The sequence below is a fragment of the Lynx rufus genome, unplaced genomic scaffold (genome assembly GCF_022079265.1).
Source record: "Lynx rufus isolate CCGP_SWC_20201006 ecotype Redwood Valley unplaced genomic scaffold, mLynRuf1.p SCAF_8, whole genome shotgun sequence".
NCBI lineage: Eukaryota > Metazoa > Chordata > Mammalia > Carnivora > Felidae > Lynx > Lynx rufus.
Window position 1 is genome coordinate 105,570,157 of NW_025814896.1, and position 15,611 is coordinate 105,585,767.

Below are 15,611 nucleotides of genomic sequence, written 5' to 3' on the forward strand. Positions count from 1 at the left end.
TATTTAGCTGGGTCACTGCAGTTCTAGGAACAAAGGCTCTTTCATCAAGTATGAATACACATGTCCAGTGAACAAACTAAGCAGAAACAAAGAAATATTTCAGATGCATTTTATAAGCAGGTTCTTCTAGTTTCTCATTTGGAAATAAAATATCACTTGTCCCATTCCAGCCAATGGTGCAGAAAAATGCCTTTTTAAAAATTGGTCTATATTAACTCATTTCACAATGCAAAGAAGACACAGAAAAACTGCCCCAAGTATTAAAAGAGCAGAGCGTGTGCAGAGGGTCTGTCAGCCCTGCGGTCACTGGCACGCACCTCTTCTGCAGGTCCTTTGTGAGCCCGCTGAGCATCTTCTCATCAGCCACCTTTCCCATGTCCCCTTCTTTTCCAGTTTCACTGTGGTTTGTCTAACAGAAGAAGGATATTGACAACTCCGATCTGTAGGACCAGTTCACTTTCAAGAAAGCAACATGAACCTAAAGATTGTATCTCCAAAAAGTCTACATCTGAATGAAACCACATTTTCTAAGTTACATCTTAAAGAAAAGGGACCCATAAGGGGACTCCATTCCTTAGCCCTGCACCAGGACACTGACTACCAAGTGATGGTAAATGTTGATGTCAATGTCAATGTAATCCCAGTAAAGGAAAAACTGCAAAAAGTCTTCTAGTTTTCTCTGAGGAAAAAAAATACAAACCAACAAAAGCCATGATCATTTATAGTTTCAACTGGCCTAACGCAGCCAAGGGCAGCACAGAATCCATAATCCATACGGCAAGCAGTTATCAAAGGATGTCATGTCTCGTATTTGTGTTACAATAATTCAGAATGTGTACATGGTGGGTGGGATGGGGAGGCAGGACAGGATGGGTGACAGTATACATAAAACAGTGATAGTTATCAGAAGTAGGTGTTCACTATACTATTCTCTCTCTACTAATATGTTTGAGTATTTTCGTGATAAAAGACTTTTTAAAAAAGAATAAATTCTTAGTTAACCATAATCCCTGGAGTAGAGGGTATTCTAAGTTGTTTAAATTCAAAGTTTGGGGTGCCCGAGTGGCGCAGTCAGTTGAGTGTCCAACTCAATTTTGGCTCAGGTCATGATCCCAGGGTTGTGGGATCAAGCCCCACATCGGGCTCTGTGCTGAGCATGGAGCCTGCTTAAGATATTCCCTCTCTCCCTCCCTCCCTCTCTCCTTCTCCCTCCTTCCCCACACCCCCCGTCCCTGGTCGCGTGTTGTCTCTCTAAAAATAAAATAAATCTTTAGGGGCATCTGGGTGGCTCAATCAGTTAAGCATCCGACTTTGGCTCAGGTCATGATCTCTGTGAGTTCCAGCCCCGCAGCAGGCTCTGTGCTGACAGTTCACAGCCTGGAGCCTGCTTCTGTGTGTGTGTCTCTCTCTGCCCCTTCCCAGCTTGTGCTCTGTCTCTCTCTTTCAAAAATAAATAAACGCTAAAAAAAACAAAAAAAACAAAAAAAACAAAAAAAAACAAAAAAAAAAACCTTTAAAAAATAAACAAATCTTCAAAATAAATATATAAATAAATAAACTCAAAGTTTACGTAGAACCCCTTTGTTACTTTTTTTTTTATTTTTAATTTTTTAAGATGTTTTATTATTTATTTTTGAGAGAGAGACAGAGACAGAGTGTGAGCGGGAGAGGGGCAGAGAAAGAGGGAGACACAGAACCCAAAGCAGGCTCCGGTCACTGAGCTGTCATCACAGAGCCTGACGCGGGGCTCAAACTCATAAGCTGTGAGATCATAACCCGAGCCAAAGTCGGACACTTAACCGACTGAGCTACCCAGGCACCCCACCCCTTTTCTACTTTGTAAAAAGCGCATTTCCCTTACATTTGCATCCTATTCAGATTTAGGCATACGATTGGAGCCTTAGCTGATATGTTGGACTACACAACTCAGGGTCCTCAGTCAAAGCATGATTTTCACTTCTCAGTCAACAGGAGAAGGTATAGGAGAACGGGTTGGGTTTGGAAAGCTCAGAACATTGCCTGAGCATTAGCGGTCCAATAGAGAGGATGGAAGGATTCTGGTTAACTGAGAGTTCCATTTAGTTGGAAAGAGTCAGTCAAGGTTTCACCTTGTTCTGAAGGAGAAAGAGACAATTTGACAAAATTGTTTTTTACTATTTTCCTACTTTGATTATATTTCCCAAATCAAGAAGTATTAGATCAAAGGGCTTAAACATTTTATGGCACCTGAGATGTTAGAATTTGCTTTCCAAAAGGGTCATTTATCAACTTAAATTGCACCAGCAGTGAGTAAGTGCTCCAAGCTTTTCCTCAACTCTGTACTGAAAAAATTGTTTAACTGCTAAAGTTGCTATTTTAAAAGAGCCTAAAATGCTTTCATCTGTATTTTTTGATTACCAGCAAGGCTGAATAATGTCACGTGCACTAGTTTACCATCTGCATCGCCTTTCGTGTGACTTGCATGTTCATATACTTGGTTCATTTCTCTTTCAGAGGTGTGAAGTTTCTTTGTATTTCTGAATGAATGCTTTCTGAATTCACGCCACTGATCTTAGAGCCTTAACCGTGAGCTATTCCCCTCCCACATGCCGGGCACCTAGACAGTAAGCAGAACATGTTACCTCCGCGTCTGCATGCTTGGAGAACTCTGTCAGCAACCTCCACATGCTTTGCTTCAACTTCTTCATGTCCATCTTTTTGGCAGTCTTGGCATAATGAATTTCAATTTTATTTACCTGCAATAGATATATAACCAAGTAAAACTAAGTAAATAAAAAAAAAAAAAACATTTACCATCAACCCATTGTAAAATCAAAAGTCTGGAGGTCAAATAAAGAATCTAGTTTGGTTTAATCCAAGGAGTTCTAGAACTTCCTTTGGATATACCAAAATAGAGTCCCTTCCTTTAACCTAATTTCTTGTTGATCAAGTATAATCTACATTAAGACTAACCTGGAATCCCAGTGTAAGAGACATAGGTCAATCAAATATATATGAAATCACCAAGCCTGTCACCTGGTATGGGACAGATGCTTAATGCATGATAATTTAATACAAATTGAATCTGGCCAAGATTTTCCAGAGACAAATAGCTAGCCTCACGCAATCAGCACAGAAACCGATTTTCCCTGCCTGCAGCCTTCATTCACATACTTTACCACTTTGCTCCTAGTTATATGGTTTATCACAATCTCTGGAGAGATGACTAGTTCTACACATTAATTAGCATCAGCTCATTCCCAACACAGCCCTACTTAAGAGACAGCCACTTAAAGAGCAACAACTTAAAATGGAGGGGGGGAAAAAAAAATCAAGCCCAGACCAATATGACTCTCATATAGGAGGCAAATTAAATGGATCTCAGGCAAACAATATAATTCTCGCTTTCACCTCTACCTTCTGAGGTTCAGCTACCAGATTCGACTCCCCATAAGTGGTGATGTCCAATCCTTGGACTTCAGGGATATCATCATTCTCTTGTGTTGTTTTAGGTGGATGGCAAGATGTAAGGTCAAAGGTCCCAACTGGTCCCACAAATAAATCATCCGACTCTTCATAATCACTGTCAGCAGCCTGGGCAAGAAAACAGTTCTTCAAGTTTGGCAGAAGCTGTCTGAGAGGCTTAGAAGTATCCTTGAAAAAGACTGTATTTACACATCAAGAGCAGAGCACCTGAGAGTTCATTGTGTGAGTCAAGCCTACGATGGACTTCTAGGTGCCTCTACTTATCTTCCTGTTATACATAAACCCTAAGAGGAAAGCTTCTGTTAACTAAGACCTCTAGAGCAAGTTAAAAGGAATTCAATAATCACAACTGCCAGTATCACCTTTGGCTTCAGGCCAACTTAAGATTTCATTTTATAGAAAGCATTCTTGAAACACTGGAGATCTGACCCACATCCCTCACCCAATGTGAGCACAAGAGTCGCCAGGGGTCTCCAGCTGGCCACAGGATTCCTGTCCGGGAGCCATGAAAAATTCATTCTTGGACCAAGGCCAGCAGGAATGGATCAGATCTCTGGGCTGGGACCCAGGACTTGTTTTTAGCAGTGATTCTTTTTTAGGGTGATTCTTAAACACCCGGAAAGTTTGAGAAGCACTCAAGAGGTCTGGATTTTCACTAAAATGTAACAACGCAATTCTCCACGTAAGATGGTAAGATGAACAAACTATTCTGCAGTCCTCGTCCCTCTCCCTACAGGGACACAGATGAGGCTTAATATTTTCCCCCTTTCTGTTATTTACATTTGCTATCTCATTAGTGGACTCACAATAGGAATACTGAGATTATTTAGCCTAAACCTAGATCTAAATTTGGGGAGTACCTTGTATAAGTTTGCAATGTAAGAACCAAAATCAGAGCTAGAAGCCTGGTCTCCTGAATCTACCCCATAGACTTTTTGCCTATCAGATCACACCATCTTCACATGTCTATGTGCTCTGTCTCCCTAGCCAAAATAATAGCTCCTCAGAGCAGGAAGAGTATTTTCCTTTGAAATCCCAAAATAGCCAAGATAAGTGCTTTGCACAGGCTAAAGATATTGACTGGTTTATTGGAGTATGATCATTCGCTTTCCGCATGTAGGACTGGCGGCAAAGCAGGCCAAGGTTTTGGCTGTTTCCTCAGCTTTGCTCATTCCCTGATGCCTGGGGCAGGGCAGGCAGCCACAAACTCCCCACCTGATTTAGAATTTCCTGCAGCTTTCCACCATATAGGAAAGAAGGCTCTTCCGCTTAGAAGAGAGGACAGAGCTCTTCTCTCCTTTACCTGTAATCCAGGGCAAAAGTTGGAGGTGTCGTTAGGGTTGTTGTAATCATAGTCTCCAATTTCTTCATAATGTTCAGTTCCTGCCCTCTGGCCTTGGGCCATCTTAAGTAACTAGAATGAAGGAAAGAATAACAGTAGAAAGCAATTTCTAGGAAAGCATCTCTAAACTAAGATGGACAATAACCTTAGTTCTTATGATCAATCTCCTAGAATTATAGAATTTTAGGGGTGCCTGGGTGGCTTAGCCAGTTAAGCGTCTGACTTCATCTCAGGTCATGATCTCACGGTTCGTGAGTTCGAGCCCCATGTCGGGCTCTGTGCTGATAGCCCAGAGCCTGGAACTTGCTTCAGATTCTGTGTCTCCCTCTCTCTCTGCCCCTTCCCTGCTCATACTCTGTCTCTCTCTGTCTCTCAACAATAAAAATGTAAAAAAAAAAAAAAAAAAAAAAAAATATATATATATATATATATATATTAAAAAAAAATGGAATTATAGAATTTTAGAGTTCTAAGGGCCCTGAAAAGTCATCTTAATCCTGACAACTTCAACTGCACAGCTCCGTTCTAGAGCAAGCCCTGGGGTAGCAGGGCTTGGAGACTCCATCCAACCCAAATAAACCAGAGAGCTGGTGTGCAATTAGGTCTGTGCACAACTTTATTGGAAAGGGTTTCTTCATTAAAAACAAAACTGCCTAAAGCTATCTGAAAAGAAGTCAACTTGGTTGCCGCTCGAGCAATTCTGAGAAAACCCATTCACAATTTTAATTCACAGGCAGCCTGTCTCATTTCTGGGACAATCATAAGAAGAAACATCCAGCTTTTTTCCCTGTTGTTACACACAGGGTCCTTGTTCTGCCTTCCAGAGCCTCAGAGAACAAGTCTGCCTCCTCCTTTGGGAATGCCTATGACCACAGCCCTTCAGATATTTGCTGATCGTTAGACCAGTGATTTTTGCCTGAGGGGTTTCTTTGGGGAGAAGGACATGAGGCTGAAGGTATGTAGTTTACAAAGCATACTGAATATTTTAATACAACTCTATATCCAAAAGCAGCCAAAAAAACCCTTCAATGTTTTTATAATACAAATCCAAAAATAATATTCAACAATAGGCATTTATTGTCCACTTTCTTCCACTGTTCCTCCTATAACACTATTTCTAAATCTCTCTCCATTTAGGATACTCTCCTCGAGGCACACTCTAAATTGTCCACAGTCTACAAAAAGTGTTTCAGGAAGGGAACATGACAGCGGTTGCTATTAGAATCCCCTTGCAAGATATTAAACTGGATGGGTGGTTGATCTGTATAGTCTCTAACCAAATAGTGCTTATTAATCCAGCATCTAATTTCCAGGGTTTCCAGAGCTTAACAGTCATTTTCCCAGTGTAACTCTGCTGGGAAGGTCAGGGATCTCCAGCTCCTGCTGCCTGGCTGCCCTACCACACATAGTGAATTTGTTCCTATGGACAATCAGAAGCAAAAGTTCTTTCTTCTATAAGAGACAATCATAAAACAAAAAACAAAAAACCACCCCCTGGAATGCAAGGTCTCAATGACTTTGTTCTACCACCTTAACATCTGAATATGCAAATTCCCACCGAAGGCCACAATCTTCAAATGTTCACAATAAGGGCTTGAGGGAAAAGGGGGTGGCTTGTGGCCACAGAGAGCAGCTCCAGGCTGGGCAAGGTTTGAGAAGTGTCCTACCATCCTGCTCTTCCGCCACAGGGTTCCACTTTCTGATCAGAACGAGGGGGCTAGCATCTTACCAATACTGACCATAGCCATACTTTCTTGTATCTCTTTCTGCAATTTTAAGAGTATTTCTATTAAGTAAACAGCATTGATTAAAAAGGAAAATAAATTACTGTTGGTTTACAAAAACACAATGTGAGATATCAGTGATTTGGGGGAGCTGTATACATATCATTACGGTCTTGTACAGAAAGAGGCAAAATAAGGAAGAAGAAACTGAAGACAGTTTGTGTATATGATGCCACAAGACTAGAACCACCAGGAATGCAAATGAACGGGGGTCTAGATAAATGAAACCTAGCTTGAACCACTGACTGGTTACCCTGGCAACAGTGACATGCGCTTGCTACCAGCATCACCAGAAGAACCACAGGCAGATGAAGCGAACGGCGACTAGGTACAGCACCAAGTGGTCTGGAGTGCTCATCTTAACAGAGGAGCCAGGAAGGTTGCGCAGCACTGGAGAACTCCCTGAGGCCTGCACAGTCAGACACTGGCACCTACATCACCCCTCATGTCACAGTCTACACCCCGTCCACACCCTGACCATGAGGAAGGCAACGTGGGCTGGGGACAGCATCTGCCTAGTGAATCCACCACCTCAACGAGAAAGTAGAGAATCAAGCAATAACTAACATCTTGTAAGAACCTCAACAAAAGATTGTTTATCGCCCTAGCATTTCAGCGTGTAGGGCTCAGTGTCCATCCGGAGGTCTAACCAACTGATGTATTTCAAATCTTTGGTGTGCATCTATCCCATAAGCTTTCCCTTTAGCTCTGCTATACCCACTGCATCTTCCAGTAACTGCCCTGGGCTAACACACATCTCTCCTCTCACTCTCTCCTTTTCCTTAAAGGCACTGTCCGACAGTCACACTACCCATCATCCGATACCTCTGATGCTATCAGCAGGTTAGACAACAGCAGCAGCCTGAACGAACCAAGGAACAGTCTTATCCTGGTCTTACCCTGGTTCCTGGTTTGAGATGCAGCTGGACAAGATTATCAGTCTCATAGAGGAAATCCGTAGGAAGAGTGGTAGCTCTCCAATTCTGATTCTCCAAAGTGGATTTGGTCAGAATAGTAGCAGCCTATTAAAAAAAAAAAAAAAAAAAAGTTTTTAGGCATCTTTAATAAGAATGTTCAAAACATATATATATATATTTTTTAAGGAGCTTGGAAAGGATTTGGGCAGCACTAGTCTACTGTCAGAATTCCCAGTTCCATGTGAAAGAGTGATTTTGCTAGACATTATTCATATTCTAAACCTGATTCTATCTGTCACTGAGTTCGGGGTTTTTTCTCAATTCCTCTAGAGACTGAGGGAGAATGAAACCATCTATTTACTCTAAAACTTATATTTGTAATTAATTGTTTAAAAAATCACATCTGTGGGGCATCTGGGTGGCTGTTGGTTAAGCGTCCAACTCTTGATTTTGGCTCAAGGCAGGATGTCGCCGTTTGTGAGTTTGAGTCCCGCATTGGGCTTCATGCTGACAGCACAGAGCCTGCTTGGGATTCTCTCTCTCTCTCTCTCTCTCTCTCTCTCTCTCTCTCTCTCTTTCTGCCCTTCTCTTGCTCACATACATTCGTGCTCGCTCTCTCTCTCTCTCAATAAATAAACTTAAAACAAAAATCATATCTAGGGGTGCCTGGATGGCTCAGTCGGTTGAGCGTCTGACTTCGGCTCAGGCCATGATCTCACAGCCCATGAGTTTGAGCCCTGCATTGGGCTCTGTGCTGACAGCTCGGAGCTGGAGCCGGCTTTGGATTCTGTGTCTCCCTCTCTCTCTGCCCCTAACCCACTCACATTCTGTTTCTGTCTCTCTCAAAATAAACAAATACTAAAAAAATAAAAAAAAATAAAAAATAAAAAATCACATCTGAAAAGAAAGAGTAAAAAGAGTAATTTAAGAAAGCACATATGCTAATAAATCTAGCACAAACCTTTGTTTTTCGAAAATATATGTCAAAGTCAATATCATCATCAAAGTCAATTTCAAAATCTTTCTTTGTATTCTTCTTTTTATTTTCTGATTTGGAGGCAGCATCATCTGCAGAAATGAACACAGACATCAATACCGTTCACCTCTGTGGACAATATTTACCCATTCTGCAAGATCCTTATCAATGGCAAAATACCATTTTTATCTGAACAACATAATGGCATTAGGAAAGGCAAACCACATACCTATTTCATCAACTGGTAATTTGTGGTCTTGCTAACAAAACACAATAAAAAATATGCTAATTAATCCCTTCCATTCAAAGATAGAATGCAAAACATATAATGCTGGCAAGCCCTTCAGAGTTCTAGAGTCCTGCCTTGTAAGCTTGTGATCATTCCCACATATGCTGGATGGTCACTGACACTATGTGTTCAAGTTCCATCTAGAAGTACATACGTTTGAGTCGGGGTCTAAAGCGCCAGTGATCCGGGCCAGCCCACATCGACATGGTACGGGGACTAAAATAGGAATATTCTCCAGGTTTCATGGACAGAAGGGGGCACATGGTCCTAATGTCTCCATCCCCAAGGGGAATCATTTCTTCCCTGTAACACACATGAAATCACATTTTTACATGTACAACCATGTACACGTCAATATATATAACACAATCACGCATTTACACGTAAAGCAGCATGTGAGGCAACTGAAGACTACCTACTCAGTTTTCACAGATGGGCAGGATTTCTAAGAGTTAGTTCAATATAAATACTTCATCATTAAAAATCCTTTAGTTTTTACTTAGTCAAAGTGCTTTTGCTTCTCTTAATTTTATAACAATATGATCATAGCTATACAAAGAGGTTTTAAAGTGCTTCATAAAATGCAAGTTTACCCACTTGAGAGACAAGAAAAGTGGCAGGGAGAAAGTTGGACTGCACAGTTAATAAAATGCCAGAGCTGGGGGTTGGACCCAATTCTGGACACAATTCTGAATCAGCTTCAAGATCTTTCCATATGGAAGATTTCCCACCACACAAGATGATAATCTCTCTCTCATTCTTTCTTCACCATCCTTCCAAAAGTGAGGGCTCCAATAACACTAGTGTAATGTCTACCAAAAGTGAAACAGATGTTATTCTAATTTGTCCCCCAAATGATCGGGGTGGGGGAGGGGCACTTGTAATCCGTTAAGCCATCTTAGCTTTATTCTTTGCTGTGTGTGAAGTCTAACTGGCCAGTCCAGCATGGCAGTTTTGGGTTGATTTTTCAACCTTTCTACAAGGTACTAGTATGTGCGAGGTAGCTTTCTCCTAAAGGCCCCTGACACATCAGAAAGTATGTTAGCGCTGCTATACTGCCCTCTAAAGGTAAAGGTAACAAGGAAACTTCAGGCACCAAGGGGTTTTTCATCCATACTGTGCGATCCATATACACACAAATCCTCTTTACATCAAACCTTATGGAATAAGGTTAAAAAGTTTTAACAGGGGACTTCACCTGTATCTACAGAATATTTATTTAAAAACTAGGAAACTGGATTTGTATAATTATTGTGCAATTAAAACTTAATTTTAAAAATAAGAATATGCTCAAAAAAATTCACATTTCCAGTCTGTAGAATGCCCATGTTACTGATAACAACTGTACTACACTGTGAGCTCCGGAGGGAGAAAGACGATGCCTTCAGTAGAATCTCTGCTCAATTCTCACAGATACTGTTCTGTTTTGGCAGTCATGCTGGGAATTTATTGGGAACTTATAGGCAAAGCTATAAAGAGCTTGGCCCCCATCCCCTGAGAATCTGTGGGCCAGGGCAGGGCTAAGGCCCTTGAGGCTTGAACTCTAGCCATTTTATCTTACGATACACAATACTATGTGGCAGGCACCCTACTGGTCCTAAGTCCCTGACTCAACAACCAACCTACTTCATGGTCTATCCAGTTTTCAAGGCCTACCCCCCACCCCCATCAAGCTTCTCTAATCCCCTCTGGGGGAACTACTTCCTTTACCTGCTCCCCCACCACAGGGCTCCTCCTTCAATTCAGCACCAGTTCAGCACATCACACTTTAACCTGCAGGGTAAAAGTCTCCTCCCAGTTGGCTTCTAGCGCATCACCCGGCACTTAGCAAAATGCTTCATTCTTACATGCGTGGAGCGGGCTGTGGTGGGCCCTGGACTGTAGACTAGGTTTGTAACCACAGCAAGCACCTGTACACAGAGAGACTGGCTAGAGCACACGTGGCCCACTGCTGCAGGAAGAGGGAATGCGCCCAAGATGCTGATGGACATACAACACTTCTGTCGGGCCCGGCCTCGTTAACAGATGATGTGCACAGTTGTCCAAGTGTTGCCATCCAGGGACCAATAACATGGGGCATCCTACAGAACACTGGAATTTATAATTCAGCACTGCCATAACCCACCTTGAGCTAGAGAAGCCCTTAAAGACCTTTTAGTCCAGTACAGTGTCATCATCACGGGTGCACAGCACAATCACCCAGGAAAAGTTTGGGAAATGTGACGAAGAGCCTGGCTTCAGGGACTCTCAGTGAAATGCTCTGGGGTGGAGCCCTACTCTCCAAAGTTCATTACATGCAGCCAGAATTGGCCAAAGGTGCTGAGTGATACCCAGCTCCATCCCATTATTTAACTTCTCTGAGCCTGTTCCCCCATCTGTGAAGTGGGGATAACAGGACTCAATGATAAGGTTGTTGTAAGGCTTAAGAAATGACATTTTCTGCACTACGTAAATTATGTGAGGTAATGCAGGTAAGGCGCCTGGCATGGGTCTGGCACAAAGCCAGAATAATATAGCACTCATGAGCTCAGACGTTATTATTATCTAGTCCAAACCCTTCATTTTATGGATGAGAACACAAGACCCTAAAAGGTGATGCCACTTGCCTCTGCCCCACATTTCACATCTATCAATGACAGAGTCAAGTCTGTGCAGTTCAAATATTTACTGAGCTCTCGGGAAAGAACAGCACCAGGCCAAGGATAGGGGTTCCAAGATGGACAAAACCTTAGGCTAGAACCTAAGCCCCCTGGCCCTAATGCACTCAGTAGGATGGACTCTACGATTTCATTCTGTTTGAAACTGGAGAGAAATGGAGACATTTATTCAAAATACCAAAATGGAAGTAACTAAAGCCCTTTGTTACCATCAATTCCTCAGATGCCAGGAAAAGTAACAGTTGTTCTCTGACATTTGAAAATGATATTAAAAGAGCTAATCCCACCAATCTGCCTACCATTTCTCACTTTGTAGAAGATAGGATGAGAACGGGGACAAGACTGCAAGTATAATAATAGTACAAATCAGGAGAAGAAAGGACGGTGCCAAAGGTCTTAGATGGTAGTTTTGCCTTGAGGTGCTAAATGTTTAGCCCATCACTATCTACTCCGATTTGAAGAGACATTATCAATCAAATCATTTCCCACATAAGCAGACAAATTATACGGGACAACTTCTAAGGTTTTACCCCATAGCAAACCAGCTTAGCTGTCCCCAGTCACAGGCACATAAAACTGCTGTAGGCACAGGGACTGTTCGTTTGTAGTCTTATGGAATCTCCCACACCCAAGCCTATTCATGACCTTTAGAGGCCCTTGGTACTACATGATTATGATGCTTCCAAACCATATTCAAAATTAAAACAATACTAATCTCTTCAGTACGTATAAAAAGGCCCAGAAAGCTCTGATTTTCTTCTATGCCTACTAGAGTAATAAAAAATTTAAATTACTACAGGCTAATTCCTCCTGCCCAATATGCTCAGTTTTATTTGCTTATTTAGTTTCCCCTGCTTTGCTTATCCCTGGTCTGCCTATCTGGTAACTGAACACTGCCCAGCCCCCCTTCTTTGCTTGACCCTGAAGAGGCAGGGGCCACTGGTTCTGTAAGCAGCACATAAGCCTGTTTGTGTCTATAACTGACATGCAGTGATGTAGCCAAAAGCCAGACTATGCATCATGTGTAGAAAGAAAGCACACTCTGTGCTACCAAAACACGTAACAAGAGCCACCACTGAAGTAGCTCCTGTATCCCGGGTACTTTTTTCCAGCACTTTACATATTTTCTATCCTTACAAACTCCCACAGTGTCAGTTTTATAACCACTAAGTTGCTGAGCCAAATTCACAGGCAGGTGTGATTCCGTGAGTCAGAACGGCTCAGCCTGTGTGGACTACATGGCCAGCACGCCAGCCTAGCCAGTCTCAGAGATGAAATTCGACTGTCTCAGCAGGGAAAGAACAAATGGAAAACTCCGCTGGGAACATCTGTGGCCCTGAGAGCCTTACGGGCAGCTATGAGTGTGGCAGGGTTCCTTCCAGCTCCTGAACTCAGCGTTGTCCCCAGCCATGCTGTGCTCAGGCTCGTCGTTCGCATCAAAGTCGTCCTCCATGGGCCCATCAGGAAAATCCCCGCAGTCATCCTCCTCTACCTCGGCGTTGATGTCAAACACCTGTTCGTTTTTCTTGAACTTGTCTACCAGGGCAGACACGGACTGGAGAGGACAAAGAGAGGGTTCTCTAGTACTCCCCATTCCCACGGCCACCCCAGCCACCGCTGGAGGAACAGACTCCTTTCTCATCCCAAAATTCGAGTTTCCAGCCTCTCCTCCCACCTCCCCAGAGCCAACGTTCTCACGATAGTAAAGCGCTGAGGAAGTTTATATTGTGCAGCACAGGATGAAGCTGTATTGTCATCAGGCACATTTTGTAAAACATGAAACAGGAATCTGTATCCATTAACTACATGTTTAGAGAAAACTGTTTTCCATGGAGACCATTTATTCTGGAAGTGGTAGTATGTAGGCTAAAGGGGGCCATACTAAAAATATACAGAGGAAAGCTCTACACATGACAATTTCTCAGGAAACTCTGTGCCAAGGGACTCAACCCTGAAGAGCAGGAAATTCCTCGAGCCTGACAGGAGCCTGAGACCAGAGGACTGGAATTAACCATGTTAGAGGGTAAAGCTAATTAAAAAAACGCACACCCAGGAATGACAGGGCTGCCTCACCCTCCATTCCTAGCTCCCAGGTTTTAGTCCTTACAGAAGTGCCAAGGGAAATATTTTCTATACTCTTGGCCAAATAAAAATGATGCCACAGTTTTGGTTCTCACTGGGCAGGACTTGTCTTGGGCCATCTCACTGAAACCATGAGCAGTTGGACAAATGCCCAGAGCCCTTATAAGTCTAAAAGTTGAACTCACCTCATTATGTGCCTCGCTGTCCCATTTAGTGAACTGGAACCCGGCCAGGGAAGGGCAGATCTGGCAATCTTCCACACACTGTTGCAAGGGCGCTGGAGAGAACAGAAGATGGCAAAGAGGGACGATGGCAAAGAATGTGGATGGAGCACACTCCTCCCTGCTCAGAACGACCAGAGCAGCACGATGGAGATGGGAGGCTCAGTTGCCTCTTGTTCTGTGGCAGAGGCTGGCTGGAGGCCAAGCTCCAGGTCACAGACTTCTGTCCAGGGAGAGGGTGGTGCTCCAAAGACATACCCACACTGGAAGCAGGCTCCACATTGGCATTCCAAGAATTACTGAAACATTAGGGCAAAAACCTGAAGCACAGACATTTGACTCTGAAATGGACTCTGTGCCCCTATGCTATAGCTGGGAAATCAAAAACCCTTCCAAAAAGTGTACCAACTGGGGGTACCTGGGTGGCTCAGTCAGTTGAGTGTCCGACTTCAGCACAGGCCATGACCTTGCAGCTCGGGAGTTTGAGCTCTACGTTGGGCTCTTTGCTGTCAGCACAGAGTCCACTTCCGATCTTCTGTCTCCCTCGCTCGCTCTGCCCCTCCCCTGCTTGTGCTCACTCTCTCTCTCTCTCAAAAAAAAAAAAAAAAAAGTGTACTAACTGCACAACCAATCATGCAATGCTACTTATTTTAGTCCCAAACTAAACTAGTTACCTCACAAGATTAAAGTCCCAGTTGGGAGCATAAACTTGGAAATAGATCATGAGCACAAAACAGCTGTACTTAGAAAACTTTAGATGAGAATCGGGGCGCCTGGGGGGCTCAGTCGGTTAAGTGTCTGACTCTTGATTTTGGCTCAGGTCATGATCTCACAGTTCATGAGATCAAGCCCTGCATTAGGCTCCATGCTGGGCGCGCAGCCTGCTTAAGTTTCTCTCCCTCTGCCCCTCCCCTGCTCACACATGTGCACGTGTGCACTCTCTAAGCAAAAAACAAAAAAAAGAAAAAAAACTTTATACAAGAATAGAAAGGATAAAAATGGGCACCGTAACATCTGTGTGGCCCTGGGGGCAGGGGGGTGGGGGGGGAGGACCAATTTCATGCAACACATAAAAAAGACTGCACACAAGTGTAGCTACTACATTCCCGCACTTGCCATCCCCCCACTCACAACTGTCACAATTTCTCAGATGATTCAGAGAGGTATGGACGGTAGGATGGGAGGGGGGATAAAACCCTTTCCAAGCCAGTATAAGGAGTTAACAAAAGGACAGGTCCATTCTCAGGCCACCACAGTGGAGTCTGAAAATAATTCACAATGCCCTCTTCTCCTCAGGATCCCCTAAATTGGTAACAAAAGAACAAGGCCTCCTTGGCTCACCAAAAGCCTATTTTAAAGCTCCTTTCCCAAGTCCAAACTGTGACAGGCCAGGCTTAGCCCAGGGCTCTAAAACGTGACTGTGCGAGCTGGCTGCTGACAGGGGCACACGAGGGATGCGACACATATAGACCAGGTGGGCATCAGCTACTTACCACTCTTAGACTCCATGCTGCAGAGAGGAAGAGAAATTAGTTTCTCCCAAAAGGATGCCCAATTTGGCATTCCAGAGGCACCTTCTGGTAATTTAGCCAAGCAACATAATGACAGGCTTATTACACTCCAGGGCTGTACGGAAACTTTTCTGATGACTGAAATGCTCTGGTGAGACGCACTATGTGTACTCACCCTTTAAATCTGTCATTTCTACCCAACCTAAATCTGGCAACTCCAGGGGTTCTTCTGTGGAGAGAGTCTGGACATCGGAAGGAAACAGCAGCTCACTTCTGTAGTCATGGCAGTGGAGGGTCGAGAGAAATACCCCCGCTGTGCTGCACTCATCGAATGAGGCTGCTGTCTTCTGAAACATGGGATCGATCT

General features: G+C 43.4%; 1 protein-coding gene across 2 annotated transcripts in view; it reads right to left on the reverse strand.

Moving 5' to 3' along the window:
• NCAPH (non-SMC condensin I complex subunit H) overlaps positions 1 to 15,611 on the reverse strand; it is a 33,133-nt gene that overhangs the window by 3,801 nt on the left and 13,721 nt on the right. Inside the window, exons 7-16 of one of the 2 annotated variants that reach the window (XM_047068863.1) lie at positions 15,420 to 15,609; positions 13,698 to 13,789; positions 12,780 to 12,985; positions 8,928 to 9,076; positions 8,470 to 8,576; positions 7,491 to 7,613; positions 4,769 to 4,879; positions 3,397 to 3,573; positions 2,622 to 2,735; positions 318 to 409 (exon numbers count right to left, since the gene is read on the reverse strand). In XM_047068863.1, coding sequence (XP_046924819.1) covers positions 318 to 409; positions 2,622 to 2,735; positions 3,397 to 3,573; positions 4,769 to 4,879; positions 7,491 to 7,613; positions 8,470 to 8,576; positions 8,928 to 9,076; positions 12,780 to 12,985; positions 13,698 to 13,789; positions 15,420 to 15,609 — 1,361 coding nt within the window. Of the gene's footprint in view, positions 1 to 317; positions 410 to 2,621; positions 2,736 to 3,390; positions 3,574 to 4,768; positions 4,880 to 7,490; positions 7,614 to 8,469; positions 8,577 to 8,927; positions 9,077 to 12,779; positions 12,986 to 13,697; positions 13,790 to 15,419; positions 15,610 to 15,611 lie in introns of both variants that reach the window. The other variant, XM_047068862.1, reaches the window with a different exon arrangement.